A 20,000-nucleotide genomic window follows, 5' to 3' on the forward strand; every position below is an offset into this window, starting at 1 on the left:
ATCCAAACATTGTTACATAACCAAAGGAACGCTAAAGTTTCACGAGTGCAATTGAAGTGGCAACTGTACTGTAAGGTCAAATCAGCAGAGCGTGTGTGTGACCTATTTCCATTCACACGTCTTCTTCTTCGTCACATTAAAAATGTAGCATCAACTCCACCTTTGGCTCTCCTGCCTTCTTCACAGCTTCTTTACACTAAGTGTCAATCACACCATGTTTGGCTTAACCGCTGCTTCTGGTTGTCCTGACAGCGTCAGACAAGTGAGAAAACAGGAAGTGATAAGTCAATCTGTCCATGTTTACAATGTGGTTAACATGAGTACTTATCGTGTTGCCCCAGATTAAGCGGTTTCCCGCCATTAATACCACACCCAAGGCTCCGGAATGGACAGAGCTATACAGGAGTGTTTGAAAAGACGAGTAGTGCTACAAGATTAAACACTAATGGAGCTTTGCATTGAATTTCATCACACATGTAATACAATATTTACCCCACATAAATACAGTTTTAGCAATAATTGGGATGGGAAAGCGTTGGAAATTGTTGCAATTGCATATTACGACCATGTAACGTTAAAATAAATAATCAAATTCTGTTTAAAAAAATTGCATTTATATATATATATATATATATATATATATATATATATATATATATATATATATTTTTTTTTTTTTTTTTTTTCTTTTACAAAAATCTTGTCATCATAATGCTAAAAAGCTACTAAAAAAACAAATAAACAAAAATACATAATACATAATATCACTTAAATTTATTAAGACTGGTTAAATATATAAATAAGCAAATAAAACTCTTATGATAACACTAAATCCCATTTAATACAATAAATAATTAAAGCCATAATAATTTTCTATTAAAAATTGCTTACAAAAATACACACACTAAGAATATAAAAAAACATTATAAAATAAAAATATTAATATTATAATAATGACACGAAATCACATTAAAAAATTGTTAATAATAATTAGAGCCTTAATCACTTCTTTAAAAAAAAATGCTAATAATAGTGAATAATGCCATCCATCCATCCATCCATTTTCTACCGCTTGTCCCTCTCTGGGTCGCGGAGGCGGTTGGAGCCTCCTCAGCTGCGTGAATAATGCTAACAAAGAAAATACACTAATAAAATTAAAAAAACTGCCTTTACCAATAAATAAGAAAAATGCTTTCTCTACAAATATATTCAAGAACTATATCTAATAAAGAAAATACAATAAATAATAACACATTAACATAATATTAAATACAAATATAATAATTCAATCTTTACTAAAACCCGACAAAGCTCATATGAAAACAAATAATTATACAATGATATAGAAATTAGCCTTGAAAAATATTTTTTAAAATACATGAAAAATAATTCTTAAAAAAATATACAAAAATAATAACAAAAATATGCTGACTGTAAATAAACATAATAGAATATTGTGTAATGACAATTCTCACATAATAGACTAATAAAATGATTATTGATAAGAAAATATGCATGGCCTTAGTGTAAAGTAATTAAAAAAAAAAAAAAAAGCAAAAATAAATTCAGCCTACATATATAATATAGTTTAGTTTGGCACTGCCAGAAAGGTAAATTAACCTTATTGACATACTTTACATGAGATAGCATATAGCTCTTGTATTGGAACACTGAGTAAGTGTGAAGTATGTTGCTAAAGACAACAAAAACAGAGCAGAGGAAGATGTAAGTACACAAAAGGATTGTCGTCTAAACCGTGGTGCTCCTTATGTGGAGTTGATGCCATTTGGGCCTTCTTCTAATACCTTGTTCATTCTCCTGCGTCTGTCTCTGTTGCAGCCAACGTGTCCAAAAGAGAACAATTCCATGTGACCTTCAGCCTCACAGACAGGAGAAGTCATTTTAAAGGCAAGTTTGGAGCATAAGGTTTAAGGCCGCCACTAATCCCTGCCACAGCTGTCTGCCTGACGCTTATTATTGCGTAACACTGGAATGATCACGATTCTTATCATTTTAGCTTCATCTGCCCTTCTGTCTGCATGGCCTCAATGCTGTTTGTAGCATTATTTAACTATTTTTAGGAAGCTGCCAGACAGATTGCAAGGCAGAAACAATTGTCTATCAAACACACCCGTGGAGGCATCATTAATCCAGATGATCTTGCCCTATATACTGTATCACTCATCAAATCCTTTCATCGCCTTAGCGGCCAAGACAAGGAAGACGTGCGCTACATCCATCAGCACTGCTACACCCTTTTGACAATACCTGGAGTCTATGGCAACACTGATCAACCGAACCTTAGATGACATCACAGTTCAGTTAAAAATCAACATGTTCTAACCAGTTCCTAAAAACAACAGAACACTCTTTACATACAGTATATTTGAACTTTAAGTGATTTTGCTTTAAATTCCAAAAAACAGCAGCACTGTCCTGCATAAAGAGGATCTTTGACTGATGGTATTTCAGTAGATTCCTAAAAACAGTAGAAGACTACTATCCTACGGTGGGTCTTTAAATAGTGGTTTTGCAGTGGATTCCTAAAAACAGCAGACTGCTCCTGTCATGCAGAAAAACTTTGACTACAGTTTTATGGTAGACTCCTAAAAATAGCAGAGCTCTCCTGTCGTATAGATCAGTACCGGTCCGTGACACATTTGCTACTGGGCCGCACAGAAACATTAAATAATTTATAAACGACTGCACTTTCTCCGACTTAACTTTCGCCTGTCCCACTAGACACACCAATAAGCTTGTTTATAGATGTACAATAAAACTCCTCATAGGAAGTTGCCATTTGTTAAAACTTTGTGACATGATACAATGCACATTAATGAACATATAAAATATAAATGTGACAGATTTCCATCTGCAATCCCTAGCAGGTTGATGGTAACCTGCTGGAGATGTCATTGCAAAGAAACAAGCCCAGGGCTCCCACTAATTCAGCGTTACAATGAGTTGTATTTTTCATGCACTTATTTTTGCCGTATTTATCTGGTGGAAAGCCGGTCCGTGAAAATAATGCCTACATTAAACCGGTCCGTAGTGCAAAAAAGGTTAGGGACCCCTGGTTTAGATGATCCTTGACCACGGTTTGTGTGGTCGGCTCCTAAAAACAGAAAAGCACTACTATCAAATGGTGGATTTTTAAAATGTGTTTTCTCAGAAGCTTTTTAAAAAACTGCAGAGCAGCCCTGTCAGATATACATAATATTGACTACTGCAGGAGATTCCTAAAGAAACAGCAGAGCACTACTGTGATTTATTGATTCCTTGACTAGTGTTTTTGCAGTAGATTTGTTAAAATGGCACAGCACACCTGTCATATAAAGTATCTTTGACTAGTGTTTTTGCAGTAGATTCCTAAAAACAACACAGCACACCTGTCATATACTGTATAGTATCTTTGACTAGTGTTTTAGCAGTAGATTCCAAAAAACAGCACATCCCTCCTGCCATATAGTATATTTGATATATGTTTTTGGAGTAGATTCTTAAAACAACACAGCCCTACTGTCATATATAGTACTTTAACTAGTGTTTTTGTCGTAGATTCCTAAAAACAGCACAGCCCTCCTGTCATATATAGTATCTTTGACTAGTGTTTTAGCAGTAGATTCATAAAAATAGCACATCCATCCTGCCATATAGTATCTTTGACATATGTTTTTGCAGTAGATTCCTAAAACAACACAGCTCTCCTGTCATGTATAGTACTTTAACTAGTGTTTTTGCAGTATATTATTAAAAACAGCACAGTACACCTGTCATATATAATACTGTATCTTTGACAATCGTTTTTGCAGTAGATTCCTAAAAACAGCACAGCACACCTGTCATATATATTATTTTTGATTACTGTTTGAGCAGAAGACTCCAAAAAAACCCAGCACAGCCCTCCTGTAATATATAGTACTGTATCTTTGACTAGTGTATTTGCAGAAAATTGCTAAAAACAGTACATAATACCCGTCATGTAACTGTCATATATATAGTATATTTGATTAGTATATTTGCAGTAGATTCCTAAAAACAGCACAGCGGACCGGTCATATATGAGATATTCGATTTATGTTTTTGTAATAGATTCCTAAAAACAGCAGGAGCAATCCTGTTGCATACAGTAAAAAAATGTTGTCTACTGTTTTGCAGTAGATTCCTAAAAACAGCACAGCGCACCTGTCATATATAGAATATTTGACTAAAGTTTTCGCAGTAGATTCCTAATAACGGCACAGGGCTCCTATAATGTAGTATAATTTGACTTGTGTACGTTTGCTGTACATTTAAAAAAAACAAAAGAGTACACCTGTCGTATATAGTATCTTTGACTATTGTTTTGTAGTAGATTTATAAAAACAGCACAGCTCACCTGCCATTTATTAGATATTTCACTAGTGTTTTTGCAGTAGATTCCTACAAACAGCAGGAGAAGTCCTGTCATATATACAATCTTTGACTATTGTTTGACAGTACATTCAGCAGATTACTACTGTCATTTAAGTACATTTGAGGTAGATTCCTAAAAACAGCACAGCGCTACTGTCAGAGAGAAATGATGGAATCACCAGACTTGGAGGATGTTCATTAAGTTGTTGAATTTTGTAGAAAAAATCTGATACAGACTTGACCCAAAATTAAAGTCATTTCAAATGGCAACTTTATGGCTTTAAGAAACACTGAAAGAAATCAAGAAAAAAAATTGGGTAGTCAGTATCAGTTTCATTTTTAGATCATCCATCCATCCATTTACTACCGCTTGTCCCTTTTGGGGTCGCAGGGGGTGCTGGAGCCTATCTCAGCTGCATTCGGGGGGAAGGACAGAGAAAAATATATGGAATCACTCAATCCTCCATCCATCCATCCATTTTCTACGGCTTATTCCCTTCGGGGTCGCGGGGGGCGCTGGAGCCTATCTCAACTACAATCGGGCAGAAGGCGGGATACACCCTGGACAAGTCGCCACCTCATCACTCAATCCTGAAGAACGAATTATGGAATTATGAAAATAAAGATAAAAACACTCCAACACACCACTAGTACTAGACTTGCAGTCTCTGAGGCATGGACTTAACAAGTGACATGTCAAATCTGACATGTTCTTGTGTTTCCTTGTTTTCTGTATTTGTTTCCTGTCCAGCGCTTTTATTTTTGTACACTTCCTGTCTGGCTATGCCACTGTGACCTGAGCGCTGATTGGTAACCTGAGCACACCTGTTCATGGTTGCCAATCAGGCTTCCTTATAAGGCAGCCTGTCCAACAGTCAGAGCTGGAAGATTGCCTTTGTTACTGCCTGGTGTTGGAATTAAAACACTTATCTTACCTGCACATCACTCTACTGTCTCCTGCATCTTGGGGTCACAACTACCCAAGCCATGGGAGAGCGTGACATGACAGACATTACTCTTCATCAATCGTGCTCCAACTTTCTCTGATTGCTGTTGTCAGAGCAGCTTTGCAAGTTGGAATATTTTTCATGGACCATTTTGTTCACATATTTTCAATTGGTTTGAGATCCATGACCTTGACCTTTTGTATCTTTCTTTATGGCAAGTTTTTTTTTTTTTTACAGTTTTTGCTCAATAGCATCTGCATTATAATCTTGAAAACTGATATCATCCCCAAACATCCTTTATATTGATGGAATATTGACAGCCATCTCTCCAGTGCCATTACATGACATGCAGCCCCATATCATCAATGACTGCAGATATTTGCATGTTTTCTTCAGGCAATCTTCATAAATCTCATTGGAACTGCACCAAACAAAAGTTCCAGCATCATCACCTTGCCCAATGCAGGTGTGCGATTCATCACTGAAAGTGACTTTCCTTCCAGTCATTCATAGTCCACGAGTGCTTTTCCTTAGCCCTTTATAAGCTTGTTTTTTCTGTTCAGTTGTTTATGACGGCTTTCATTTAGATTTTTTGCAATAAAATCTAAATTAAAAAAATTCCCTTAGGCTGTTTCTTACAGTGTGGTCACAGATGGTGACTCCAATTTCCTCCCATTTCTTCTTCCTTTGATTTGCTGTGCAATTTCTGTTTTCAAGACCTTGAATTTTTTTCTCTTGTCTTTTGATGTTTTTCTTGGTCTACCAGTATGCTTGCCTTTTACACTCTTCCCATGTTGTTTGTACTTGTATTTGATAATCCACTCCATGTTTCAATTGACATATCTGTTGTTGGAGCCATGATTCATATCAAGCCACCCCGTGCAGCAGTTCTCCAATGTGTGAACACTAATTTTTAACGACAGACTAATGAACAGATTTAATCTGATGCAGGTGTTCGCTTTAGAAATTAAAATTTACAGGCTGATTCCATAATTTCCTCCTCAGAAATGAGTGATAACATATTTTTTTCATCTAAAAATGATTTTTTTTGCCAGGGGTTGTATATAGAATCTTTGACCAGAGTTTTTGCAGTAGGTTCCGAGAAAGAGCAGAGCGCTGCTGTCGTTTACAAAATCTTTGACTCTTTTTTTTGCAGTTAATTCCTAAAAACAGCAGGTTACTACTGTCATGTGAGACTCTTTAATGTTTTTGAAGTAGATTCCTAACAAAAGAACAGGGCTCCTATCATGTACTATCTTTGACTTGTGTTCTTGCAGTACATTTCTAAAAACAAAAGAGTACAACTGTTGTATACAGTATCTTTGACTATTGTTTTGTAGTAGATTGATAAAAACACCACAGCACATCTGTCATTTATAGAATCTTTGACTAGTGTTTTTGCAGTAGATTCCTAAAAATAGCAGAAGCAGTCCTGTCATATATAGACTCTGACTGTTATGTCGTAGATTCCTAATAGCACAGCGCACCAAAATATTTTACCACCGTTTTGTCAACAGATTACTAAAAACAGCATAGCATAGAATATTTTATAGAATTTTTTTATTTAAGTTTATGCAGGTGATTCCTAAAAACAGCAGGAGCAGTGCATAGAATATATGGCAATTGGCTGCAGATTACTACTCTCGTATAAGGATCTTTGACCACTGTTTTGTCAATAAATTCCTAAAAACAGCACAGCGCAAATGTCATATAAAGTATACCATCTTTGACTTTTGTTTTGCAGTATATTCCTAAAACAGCACAGTGTACCTGTAATATAAGGAATCTTGGACTAAAGTTTTTGCGGTATATTCCTAAAAACAGCAGGAGCAGTCCTATCATATATAGAATATTTGACTATTATTTGGCAGTTATTCCTAAGAACAGCAGATTGCTACTGTCACATAAGGATTTTTGACCACAGTCCTGTCATATATAGCATCTTTTGACTCTTTTTGACAGTAAATTCCTAAATACAGCAGATTACTACTGTCATATAAGGATCTTTGACCAATGTTTTGTCAATAAATTCCTAAAAACAGTGCAGCACACCTGTTATATATATAACATTTTTGACAGTAATTCCTGAAAACAGCAGATTACTACTGTCATATGGGGATCTTTGACCACTGTTTTTGTCAATAGATTCCTAAAAACAGCACAGTACACCTGCCGTATATAGTATTTTTGACTTGTTTTTGCAGTAGATTCCTAAAAAGAGTACAGAGCACCTGTAATAAATATAATTTTTGACTGACGCTTTTACAGTGGACTTTAAAAACAGCAGGAGCAGTCCTGTCATATATAGAATATTTGACTAGTAATTTCCTGCCAGCAACAGATTACTACTGTCATATAAGGATGTTTGACCACTGCTTTTTTAAAATCAATTCTTAAAAACAGCGCATTGCACCTGTAATATATGTAATTTTTGACTAAAGTTTTTGCAGTAGATTCCAGTTTTATCACATATATAATAGCTGAGATAGGCTCCAGCGCGCCCCGCGACCCCGAAGGGAATAAGGTGTAGAAATGGATGGATGGATGGATAATATTTGACTGTTGTTTGGCAGTAAATACATAAAACATTGGATATGTCATCCATCCATCCATTTTCTACCGCTTATTCCCTTCGGGGTCGCGGGGGGCGCTGGAGCCTATCTCAGCTACAATCGGGCGGAAGGCGGGGTACACCCTGGACAAGTCGCCAGCTCATCGCAGGGCCAACACTGATAGACAGACAACATTCACACTCACATTCACACACTAGGGATTTTTTTTATCAATGTTTTGTCGATAAATTCCTAAAAACTGCACAGCACACCTGTCATATATAGTATTTTTGACTTGTGGGATCGAACCTGCAACCCTCAAGTTACTGGCACAGCTGCTCTACCATCCGAGCCATGCCATCCGTTTATGCAGTTTACTCCTCAAATCAGCAGGAGCAGTCACACGTAAAATATTTGACTACTGTTTTGCAGTGAATCTTTAAAAACAGCAGGCTGCGCCTGTCATATGTGACCACTTGTAAGCATTTTTGCAACAGGTTGGTAAAAAAACTTCTGTCTTTGACTAGTTTTTCTGGTATTCTCCAAAACCAGCATAGATCTCCCATGTCATGTAGAGGATGTTTGACTAGTGTTTTAAAAAGAGCAGTGTGGACTTACCTGAAGTCACTGTAAGGGTGAATGATCCATACTCCAAAGGATTTGACCCTGGCCTGTTCTGCAGCAACGCCCTTTTGGCTTCCAAAGATTCGAAGCGAGAACTTGTTGACGCCGGGCTGCAGCATGGAGCCAAACTGTTTCTGGAAGTAGGTGGACTGGTCCAGGACCACATCGTCATCACAACCATCGTCGTCTTCACCGTTGACGTCCAGCAGGCCGCTGGGGTCTGCCGTGTAGTCGTCGTTGTGCGTCTTGACCAGCGAGAAGAGCGTCCTGCTCACGTCGCTCCTCTTGTCCGTCTTCGGGGAGGGCGTCCCGGGACAGCTGGCCTTCTGGGAGCCGCTTCTCCAGCGGGAGAAGCGGAGGCTTCCCCAGCTGCGGTAGCGAGGAGGCTCGGGTTTGTGACCGGGACTGTCGTTGATGCCTTTCGGGTCACATAGGCTCCTGCAGGGGCTAGTCATTTTCTTTCAGGTGCAACTTCAAACTTTCATTCTTAAGTCACTGAAAGAGTAGAACGTCAACACAAGTCATCAAAATGAAAAGAAAAAAAGGGTGCGCAGTTTCATCCTCCTCCTGCTTCAACATGAGTGGACCAACTGCCATTGAGGCTCATCAAGTAGCCTTCAATAATCGGCTTGCTGCAATAAACGCGTCCACTCACTCCCTCCTCCCCCTTCCCCGTAGTGGAAGGACCCTCCCTCCGTCCCTCCGTCCCCCCCTCCCTCCTTTAACATGGGCCCATGGCGCTGATGGCTGCAGGTCAAGTTGCCAAGACATTGACATTGTCATTCAGTAGACAGCAGGGCTTAGAATGAATGCATTTCTAATGACTGCACACTTGATTAAAAGGAAGGCCGAGCAGACGCTCAACTCTCTGACCTTACACCTATTTTGATAGCTGGACAAATATAACCATCATACTTCTGCAAAATAAAATACAATTGCAGATATTATAATTATTCAAATTCTAATTACAAACTTCCATTCATTTATGTACTGTTTATTTGTCCGGTCAAAGTCCTAAAACGTTAAAAAAAATCATTGTTACACAGATAGACGGATACATTTGTTCTAACATATAGTGTAAAACTTTTTTATTTTTTATCTATTTGAATTATTATTCCTAGCAAGGAGCAACATGAAGGCAATCCCTCAAAATGCTGCTTTGTGTAGAGTAAACTAGTATGATAATTAACAATACCTTTGCAAATATTAATACAAATACATCTAAAAAAGTATTTATATTGCTAATATAGGTTTATTCATATTTTTGTTGTTTTATTTATTATCATTACATGTGGGCAAAAGCAATCCCCTAAATGCTGCGTTTGTAGACAGTAAAATACCATGATTATTATCATTCACAGTACTGTTTCTAATAATGTTAATATGGATTCATTAAATGTTTTATTATGCATCATTTATTATCATTACTAGCAGGCAGCAACATGCAGGCAATCTCCCAAAATGCTGCTATTTAGATATTAAAATATTATTATTAACAATACTAATAAAAGTATTGCTATTGCAAATATTGACTTAAATATATTATGTATTATTTCTTGTAATATTTGTTAGCAAAAACATGCAATTCCCAAAAATGCTTTTTGTGTAGAGGTTCAAATGTATTATTACCAATGCAGTTACTATTATGCTATATTGCTAATATGTATTTTATTATTTTTATATCTGTATGATATTATTATTATCAATATTAATTACTATTACTGCTAAAAAATATTGCATTTGCACAAAATGTTATTATAATTAATTAATAGGCCGACTGTTGATAATATCAGTAACAATATATATATATATATATATATATATATATATATATATATATATATATATATATATATATATATATATATATATATATATATACTGCCACTAATAAGATGGATTTATTTTTAATTATTTATTTAATTTAATTTGTATTATTTGTGAGCAAAAACATGGAAGCAATTCTCAAAAAGGCTGTGTTAAAATGTATTATCATTATTAACAACACAGTTACTATTATTAACAATAAAAAATATAACAATAAAAAATATACTATTGCTAGTATGCATTCATTATTTGTATTGTTTTATTATGTATTAATATTTTCTAAATTAACTCGTGAGCAAAAGTGACCACTCGTGACCACAGAACCTTTCTCCAGAAGGTCTTATCTTTGTGATGTCAGATGAAATAAAAATTGAGCGGTTTGGCCACAATACCCAGCAATATGTTTGGAGGAGAAAAGGTGAGGCCTTTAATCCCAGGAACACCAGCCTACCGTCAAGCATGGTGGTGGTATTATTATTCTCTGGGCCTGTTTTGGTGCCAATGGGACTGGTGCTTTACAGAGAGTAAATAGGACAATGAAAAAGGAGGATTACCTCCAAATTCTTCAGGACAACCTACAATCATCAGCCCGGAGGTTGGGTCTTGGGCGCAGTTGGGTGTTCCAACAGGACAATGACCCCAAACACACGTCAAAAGTGGTCAAGGAATGGCTAAATCAGGCTACAATAAGATTTTAGAATGGCCTTCCCAAAGTCCAGGACTTAAACATGTGGACAATGCTGAAGAAACAAGTCAGAAAACCAACACATTTAGCTGAACTGCACCAATTTTGTCAAGAGGAGTGGTCAAAAACTCAACCAGAAGCTTGCCAGAAGCTTGCGAATGGCTACCAAAAGCGCCTTATTGTAGTGAAACTTGCCAAGGGACATGTAACCAAATATTAACATTGCTGTATGTATACTTTTGACCCAGCAGATTTGGTCACATTTTCAGTAGATCCATAATAAATTCATAAAAGAACCAAAATTCATGAATGTTTTTTGTGACAAACTAGTATGTGCTCCAATCACTCTATCACAAAAAAATAAGAGTTGTAGAAATTATTGGAAACTCAAGAAATGTTCTTTACTAGTGTATGTAAACTTTTGACCATGACTGTATATAATTCCCAAAAATGCTGCATTTGTAGAGGTTAAAATATATTATTAGTATTATTATTAACAACAACACAGTTATCATTATTAATAATAATGCATATACTATTAATACTACGTCTTTTATTATTATTTAGTTTTATTATGTATTATGGGCAGCAGGGTGCCAGAGGGGTTAGTGCATCTGCCTCACAATACGAAGGTCCTGAGCAGTCGTGGGTTCAATCCCGGGCTCGGGATCTTTCTGTGTGGAGTTTGCATGTTCTCCCCGTGACTGCGTGGGTTCCCTCCGGGTACTCCGGCTTCCTCCCACCTTCAAAGACATGCACCTGGGGATAGGTTGATTGGCAACACTAAATCATACTAGCCAACCTTGAGACCTCCAATTTCGGGAGGTGGGGGGTGGGTGCGGGGGGCGTGGTTGGGGCGGGGGCGTGGTTAAGAGGGGAGGAGTATATTTACAGCTAGAATTCACCAAGTCAAGTATTTCATATATATATATATATATATATATATATATATATATATATATATATATATATATATATATATATATATATATATATATATATATATATATATAAGAAATAATTGACTTTCAGTGAATTCTAGCTATATAAATATATATATATATATATATATATATATATATATATATATATATATATATATATATATATATATATATATATATATAAATAAAAGAAATACTTGAATTTCAGTGTTCATTATTTACACATATACACACACATAAAACTCATCTACTCATTGTTGAGTTAATGGTTGAATTGTCCATCCTTGTTCTATTCTCTGTCACTATCTTTCTAACCATGCTGAACACCCTCTGATTATGCATTGCTGTGTGGCACGCACAAAAGTGCTTTCATCAAATGCACTAGATGGCAGTATTGTCCTGTTTAAGAGTGTCACAACATTGCTGTTTACGGCAGACGGACTGCTTTACTGTAGACGTTCTTTATATTGTGGGAAAGCGAACTCAGGTCCGCATGGAGCTGGAGGGGGCGTGGCCTCCAGCTCCGCCTGAATTTCGGGAGATTTTCGGGAGAAAATTTGTCCCAGGAGGTTTTCGGGAGAGGCGCAGAATTTCGGGAGTCTCCCGGAAAATCCGGGAGGTTTGGCAAGTATGCACTAAATTGGCCCTAGTGTGTGAATGTGAGTGTGAATGTTGTCTGTCTATCTGTGTTGGCCCTGCGATGAGGTAGCGACTTGTCCAGGGAGTCCGCCTTCTGCCCGTGTACAGCTGAGATAGGCTCCAGCGACCCCCCGCGACCCCAAAAGGGACAAGCGGTAGAAAATGGATGGATGGATTATGTATTATCATCAATACTGCATGAACTCCGAAAACATGCAGGAAATTTGGTGTTTTCACATGTTAAAATATTGTTATTATTATTAATACTACATTATAAAAACAAATAAAATGCATATATTATAAAAAATACATGATAAATTATAACACATCATATATATTATAATATAATTTATTAGCAGTATTAATAGCAGTATAGTCTATACAGCAATACTTTATTTGCAGTCATGTTAAAATACTGGCCATGTTTTGTAAAAAATTTTTTTCACGTTTTCACGTGTGTGTGTTCGAGGATTTGGGCCACATATATTCAATGTCTGACGCACGCACACACACGCAGACACCCCTGTACTTTCTCATGCGAAGCTCCTCTACCGGCGAGGGGACCAGGTCAGCCAAAATCTGACCCAGACTCGTATGGCATGGATCACATGGGTCAGGTATCAAGTACACCAGTAACTAGTAGACACGCTTACAGGACACACTTGAGATGCTCTCTCCAGTCACAATTACAGTGAGAGACGCACTATGATCACATTTCAGTGACAATCTACAATGTAAATAGTCGTGAAAATAAAGACAATGCATTGAAATGAGAAGGTATGTCCGAACTTTTGGCCTGTACTGGGTGTATGTGAATATATATATATATATATATATATATATATATATATATATATATATATATATATATATATATATATATATATATATTGTCGGAGGCAGATATTTACATATATCCGAATTTTAGTGTTACTTATTTTCTTTCATAGTCATATTTGAAAACAGCTCGTGTTTTCCATTTCATTTTCTTTCTTTTTTCCAGCAAGTAAACTGTGTGTGTTAACCTTGAGTTCTTTGGAATGTATTATGACTAGGGAGACGTTGTGCATGTATTGTGGCTAGGGAGAGGGAAGAAAGGAGGGGGTTTTGGGGTTGGGAAGACAGACCATTTTAGCGGGGCGATCCGAATGTTCTATGCTGTTTCTGTGAAAATATATCTGCAAAGCTTTGCCAATATATTACAAAATACCTATTCTGTCTCTGGTGGTTTTTAAACTCAGCTTTAAGTGTCGTAAAGAGCTTGGGAGCGACTTGTGACTTGAATTCCCTGGGAGGAACAACTGGTCCAAAACGCAACAATTTGGTGCATTGGCCGGGGCGACACGCTGAGAATTTGACACCTCTTACACTCTTCTGGACAGACTCACGAGTGGCCAAACATAAAACAATGTAAGCAGAGCCTTTTTCTAAAATCTGCTTTAGGAGTCTGTCTTGAAGTATGTAAGTCAAACACTGTTTGTACCCCAGACACAGAGTGGACATTTTGATGGATTGATTGCATTTTTCCCTTGTCCGCCATTACATAAAAAGCTGTAAATAAGTGGTCAACTCGCGTCATTGTGTCTCGACTACCGTGACGGGCAGTTTCATTGACGAATAAACTAATAGTTGGGTGTAGCTCACCCTGGGTCATTGGTCGTCGCCTAAACGAGTAACAGGTTCGAGGCCTTTCGTCTGGGACGAAAAATTCTGAAGTAAGGGGTTCGAGGCCCTTCGTCTGGGACGATAAATTCTGAGATAAAAGACACAATGGCTACGGAGTGTGACAGACAGGAATGTGATGGCGGATGGGGGAAATGTGATGAATGGCTACCGTTTAATGATCAATTGAATGTGCTTTTGGTGACAATGGAATCAGCGGGAAGAGACAAAAAGGAGAACGTTTCATGAAAGGCTTAAGAGGAAGTTTACAACACTCTCTTTGAAAAATAAGGGTTAAGAGGGAGTTTACAACACTCGTAAAGTCGTGAACTCAAACGTTTGGTAAATAAAGAAAAGTAACTGGAAGTTTTATGGTAAAGTGAAACGCAGAGAAAGAGCTTTCGTGCAGCTTTTTCCTTGTGTGTGTGTGTGTTGCTGGTTGCGTGGGAGAGTGTGTGTGTGTGTGTGTGTGTGTGTGTGTGTGTGTGTACGTGTGCTTGTGTGTGTCTACTGAGAGCATAAGCGTGCTTGTGTGTGTGTGTGTGCGCGTGCTTGTGTGTGTGTGTGTTGCTATTGGTGACGGTGTAGTCCGCGGGGAGAGACGTAGGGGGGGAACAAGGCGAATTAGATAAGGACATGACTCGCGCATGCGCGAGACTATTCAAACGACCCGCCCAGACTTTGACTAAGCCAACGCCCCCTACTCAAGTGCCAAGAGAGGGAGGTACTCACACGCCCTCTCTAAGCCATCGGCTCAAATTCTTAACCCCTTCCTTTGCACGTCTGACCATTTTCCCCCAGTAGATAACAACCTCTGACGTGCACAACAGACATTCTTGAATAATACACAACAGAGGCAGACTTTGTGGTCTCCTGTAACCGCTAAAGGCTCGCTGGAAGGCTACATTGACAAACAACCACATGACCCACATGCATACAACACACGCTCCAAAAAGGTAGAAGGACATGCATATCCACTTTTTCCTGAAATTAGTGGCCAATTTCAAAATATAAGACTTTTGCTGTTGCAGACATGCAATCCATTGTTGACAAACTCCCACCTGTGTCTGAAGGAGGGAGTCTTTGGCTTAACATGTTAGACAAACTAACATCGGGATACACTCTCTCCGTAGCAGACTTTAGAGGCATTTTGTATCGTTGTGTTTCCACACAAGATGGCCAAAATATGGAACAACAAGCAGGATTATTGGCTGAATCTTCGACTTCACCGGTAACACCGTACATAAGAGGCATAGCTACTGCTATGCGCAGTCTGTTTCCTCTTCCGTGTCAAAATACCACTCCTACATATCGGTGGAAAGATGGTGAGTCACCTTATGTATTTATAGACCAAGCTAAAGAGCAGTGGTCACGTGCTACAGGTGTGCATCCCAGTAAAGAAGGGGAACACCGACAGTTTTTTAGACGAGCAGTACTTGACGCAATGCCAACTGTGGTGAGACTCAGGATGGATGATAACCCTGATATACACGGTGCCAAAAACAACACATGGCAGGGACATCTTATTCATCACATGCAAAATTGGACAGAGCAGGATGGTGGTAGAGTAACAAGGAAACAACTACTTAAATTACAGATCGCTGAAGATGAAAAGTTAAAAGAACCAAAAGGTCAAAGATCAGCTAGCGTATATTCAGCAGTGGGTGACCTTGCTTTTGAGTCCCAGCAGGTGGAGGAATGAATCCTCAACAGATGTGCGACCAGACGGTTGGACTCGGGTGGTGGACACGGTGCTTTAAGGCCAAGACAGGGTGAAAACTGTTTCATCTGTGACCAGCCGGGTCACTGGCAACGTGAATGTCCTAACTCCTCTGAACGAGACAGGCTCCCAATTGCAGCCAAAATATCATACAGGCATGGCAAAGGACGCCCAAGGCAGAAGCCCCAGCAGGAAATACAGACAGGCCCCCTGCTGGACATAAGTGTCAACGGACAATGTTATCAGTTTGTGATTGACACTGGTGCCACCCACTCATTTCTGAATGCAGAGGTACCAAAGAAACTCTGTGCTTCCTTTTTGAAGGTCGAAGGCTTCGCTGAGGTCACAAGAATGTTACCGGTCACCAAACCTCTTCCGGTTTAGATTGCTGGACACACACTGAAGCACCCCTTCGTGGTTGACCTGCACACACCTTGCCTAATTGGTAATGACCTCCTTTACAGACTGTACCCTGACATTCAATATCGCACAGAAGGAACCTTCCTGGTGTTACCTGACGGCTCAACCACCAAGCTGCGACACCACTACCAAAGCTCCTCCATGAGCTCATACCACAGCCTGAAACACCAGAAATGGCTGACATCTCCAACTGCTCTATCAGTGAAAACCCTGGCTGACTGAGATGCTTCCGTGTGTACCGCCACCCGACTCGCCTCATGTTCATGCAGGGAGGCCTTTGACTCCTTTATATTTATATATGTTGGAACTCAAGGTGTGGCTGCTCATGTTGACATATCTTTGCTACAACTAGCATAGTATAAGATGGACACAATTGCTGTCCCACATTGTTCCCTTGCTCTTTGCCCCGCCTACAAAACCAAAGACTTAGGTCCAATGATAAAACACGGCGTAGCTGCCACTCATTGCACCGACACCCAAAACCACATTTTCCTCTTGTTTAAGTTTTCTGTTAAACACATAGCTATGGGCTGCACTTTGGACACCCCGGCTGTAGGCTACGAGGAGCTAGCAGCTACACAACAGCTGAGCTAAAACGACACATTACATTTAAGCATATCAAAAAATTATAGTTGCTTATTACATACACACAGTCGCCATGACAGAAGCATGATAGAAAGTATTCAGTAACAAACGTGTCCGCAACATTCGACTTTCTACAACATGAGCTTGACTTAATTTGTTATTGTGGCCACCAGGCGTGGTAAAATTTCAAATTACTATTGCGAAGGCATCCGCCATAAGGTTAGTATTTTTCTAGTATTTGTTGCGATATAAATATAGGCATATTTTGAAGCTTTCACCATATTGAATAAGTTACATAAAATTTAGGGTTTAGTTGAGTTTGAGTTATTTCTGATTTCGCTAAGGGGTCCCCTACCCTAATACCACCCTCCAGTGGTCCACAGAGACTGAAATGACTTTCATTGACCTCAAACATGACATGTCCTCCGCCCCTGCTCTTGCTGTACTTGACTATTAGCTGACCTTATTCTTAGATGTTTCTGAAAGTGATAGTATTACTGACACAGTCTCTTTTTCAGAAACAGAAGGGGGAGGAGGTGAGGGTGGATTCAGACTCTTGGATTCAGACTCCGTACAACAAAATAGCTTTAACAATATTCCTGTGGGTAAGAAGTTATAACTAAATTGTTGTAAGTTTGTAAATTTAACTTGAAAATAGCCATTTTGCACATCGATAGTAGTTTAGTAAATCAATTTGGAATATGGAGGAGGTGAGGGTGAACCGTTTATAGTTTTTGACTTCATTGATATGATCAATTCGGTGAAAGGGAAAATATACTTGCTGACTTGTGTTGACAATCACAGTGGTTGGCCGGAGGCAACCCCAACCTCAAAAGAGGATGCAAAATCAGTAATTAAATGGCTTGTGAATGACCTAATTCCCCGACATGGTTTCCCCAAAAAGATTAGGTCAGACAAAACACCCATTTTAAAATTACTCACTTAGCCTTGGTCGAAAATGCTCTTGGACTAGAACACAGGTTCGGTTTGGGGGTACCATCTTCAGTCCCAAGGTAAGGTTGAAAGGATGAACCAGAATATCAAAAACGAATTGGCTAAAATCTGTGCACAGACCAAATTGAATTGGATTGACATGTTGCAATTAGCGTTAATGATCATTCGAATGTCCGTGAATAAAACTGTTTTACCGCCCTTTGAGTTTTTCACCCTATGAACTGCATACAGGACAGCCCCTTCCCAGGATCAACACCCCCCTGGAAGAACAAAATGCAGAATTTGTGTGCCAGTTCTTCTGTACAGATTCGGGGATGACAGCCCACCACTCCAGATTCCCTTCCGTCCACTGAGAGGGTCAAGATCAAGGTCATCAAACGCAAGTGTACGGAGCCCAGGTGGAATGGTCCCTTCAAGGTCGTGGTACGGACGTCCCACGCCCTTCGACTAGCTGGTACAGGGGACACCTGGTACCACCTCTACCTCCGCACTCCCGCGGAGGAGCCTGCCACGGAAGGGGCCCAGAAGACGACGCTGAGAGACACCTCTCTCCGTTGAGCTGCCGTCTACCTTCGTGTAGATCTTCCAGATTTTCTACCTACATTACTCTGATCAACTTCTATATTGTATACCATTGATTGAGACCAGTCCATATGCTAGATGTTTCTTAGTTATTCTTGCTCGTTTTCAGCATAAGGATTTGTGTCGTTACATTAAGTGAAAAGTTTGATGTTTATCCCCGTCTCGTTACCTGAATTACTCTGATTTTGATGGATGAAAGGCAGGATGTTATACCCAGTAGGATTCCCTGACGGACTGGTGTTTGGGCTTGCTCTACTGACCTTGTGTCTCAATTCTTCCTTCCCGACGACAGTGACTGACAAGTGTCTTAGAACGTACGGCGGACTTGAAATAGACTGGGTCAAGGGGGACAGCAAGACTTACTTTTCTGACCTTTGTAGTGTGATTAAGTGTGAGGGAAAAAATAGTTCTTACCGTGCTAGTAACCTCTATCTTTGTTACGACTCAAACCTGAACTATTGGTGTCGGATGCGGACAACATACTCTGGTAAGTGGTGCCCCTCGTGGAAGCAGGTAACCCACTACACAGGGCCCTTACACTACCATGACCCTTTATATGCCAACATACCTCCACAATTCAAAGTTATTCTGAGAGGGATGACCTTTCAGAGGAACTTTGATCGGTCCCAGAACCCCCTTTCCCTTACAACTGCCAGAACAGGTGTTATACCTAGTCCCTTTTATGTTGTTTTGGGGGTTGACCAGACAGGTACAGACCCTAAAGGAATTATTAAAATTAATGTCCTTGAGAGGGCGTTAACTACCTCTGCCCCCTCTGTAGCGCCTAAAGTGCCACTCCACCTGGGTGACGTTACATTGACACTCACATCTGTGTATACTAATGACATCACCATTGAAGACCTGGTAGCTTTGACCTTAGGAGCAGGTGCAGGCAACCTGTGGCTTAGGTGGATGACTAGCATGGCTAAGAGCCAAGACCTGGGTGACTGTGTTGCTTGTTCCGCTGGACGTCCCTTTCCCCACACTTACCCCGCCCCTTTTAAGTTGACTGACACTAATGGCTCAAACTGTCTTATCTCCTTGTTTTCTGAACCCACACCGCCAGGTTGTGATTTGTTGGCTAGTGTGTACCCTCCTGTTGACAATTTCACCCGACTTCTTCCCTTTGTGGCCCAAAAGCTGAAATACACGTGTTTTCAATTTACAGGACCCCCTTCATCCCCCTACAAATTGGGTGACATTAACCCCTCCTGGTGCACCACCCTGATAGATGGCTCAAGGATAGGCCCTTGGGCACGAGCTGACTTATTCTGGTATTGTGGGGAGCATAGATTGTACATTAGAATCCCGACGTCCGCCGTTGGACTTTGTGCTATGGTTAGACTGGTGACCCCAGTCACCCTAGTGGACCCGGACGAGCCCCCAGTACCAAATTAACACCCCTTGGAACTCCTGTTTCAGCGGCCTCTCTAACTTCCCGCAGAAGACGCCATGTTTTATCTC

At 39.4% G+C, this 20,000-nt stretch overlaps 1 protein-coding gene across 2 annotated transcripts in view; it reads right to left on the reverse strand.

Annotated features, from left to right (window-relative positions):
• Positions 1 to 20,000, reverse strand: part of hcn3 (hyperpolarization activated cyclic nucleotide-gated potassium channel 3) — a 44,039-nt gene that overhangs the window by 15,885 nt on the left and 8,154 nt on the right. Inside the window, exon 2 of one of the 2 annotated variants that reach the window (XM_061931609.2) lies at positions 8,513 to 9,013. In XM_061931609.2, the coding sequence (XP_061787593.1) occupies positions 8,513 to 8,973 (461 nt within the window). In that variant the 5' untranslated portion in view covers positions 8,974 to 9,013. Of the gene's footprint in view, positions 1 to 8,512; positions 9,115 to 20,000 lie in introns of those variants that run through there. The other variant, XM_061931608.2, reaches the window with a different exon arrangement.

This window comes from Nerophis lumbriciformis, linkage group LG37 (assembly GCF_033978685.3).
Source record: "Nerophis lumbriciformis linkage group LG37, RoL_Nlum_v2.1, whole genome shotgun sequence".
In the NCBI taxonomy this organism is placed as follows: Eukaryota; Metazoa; Chordata; class Actinopteri; order Syngnathiformes; family Syngnathidae; genus Nerophis; species Nerophis lumbriciformis.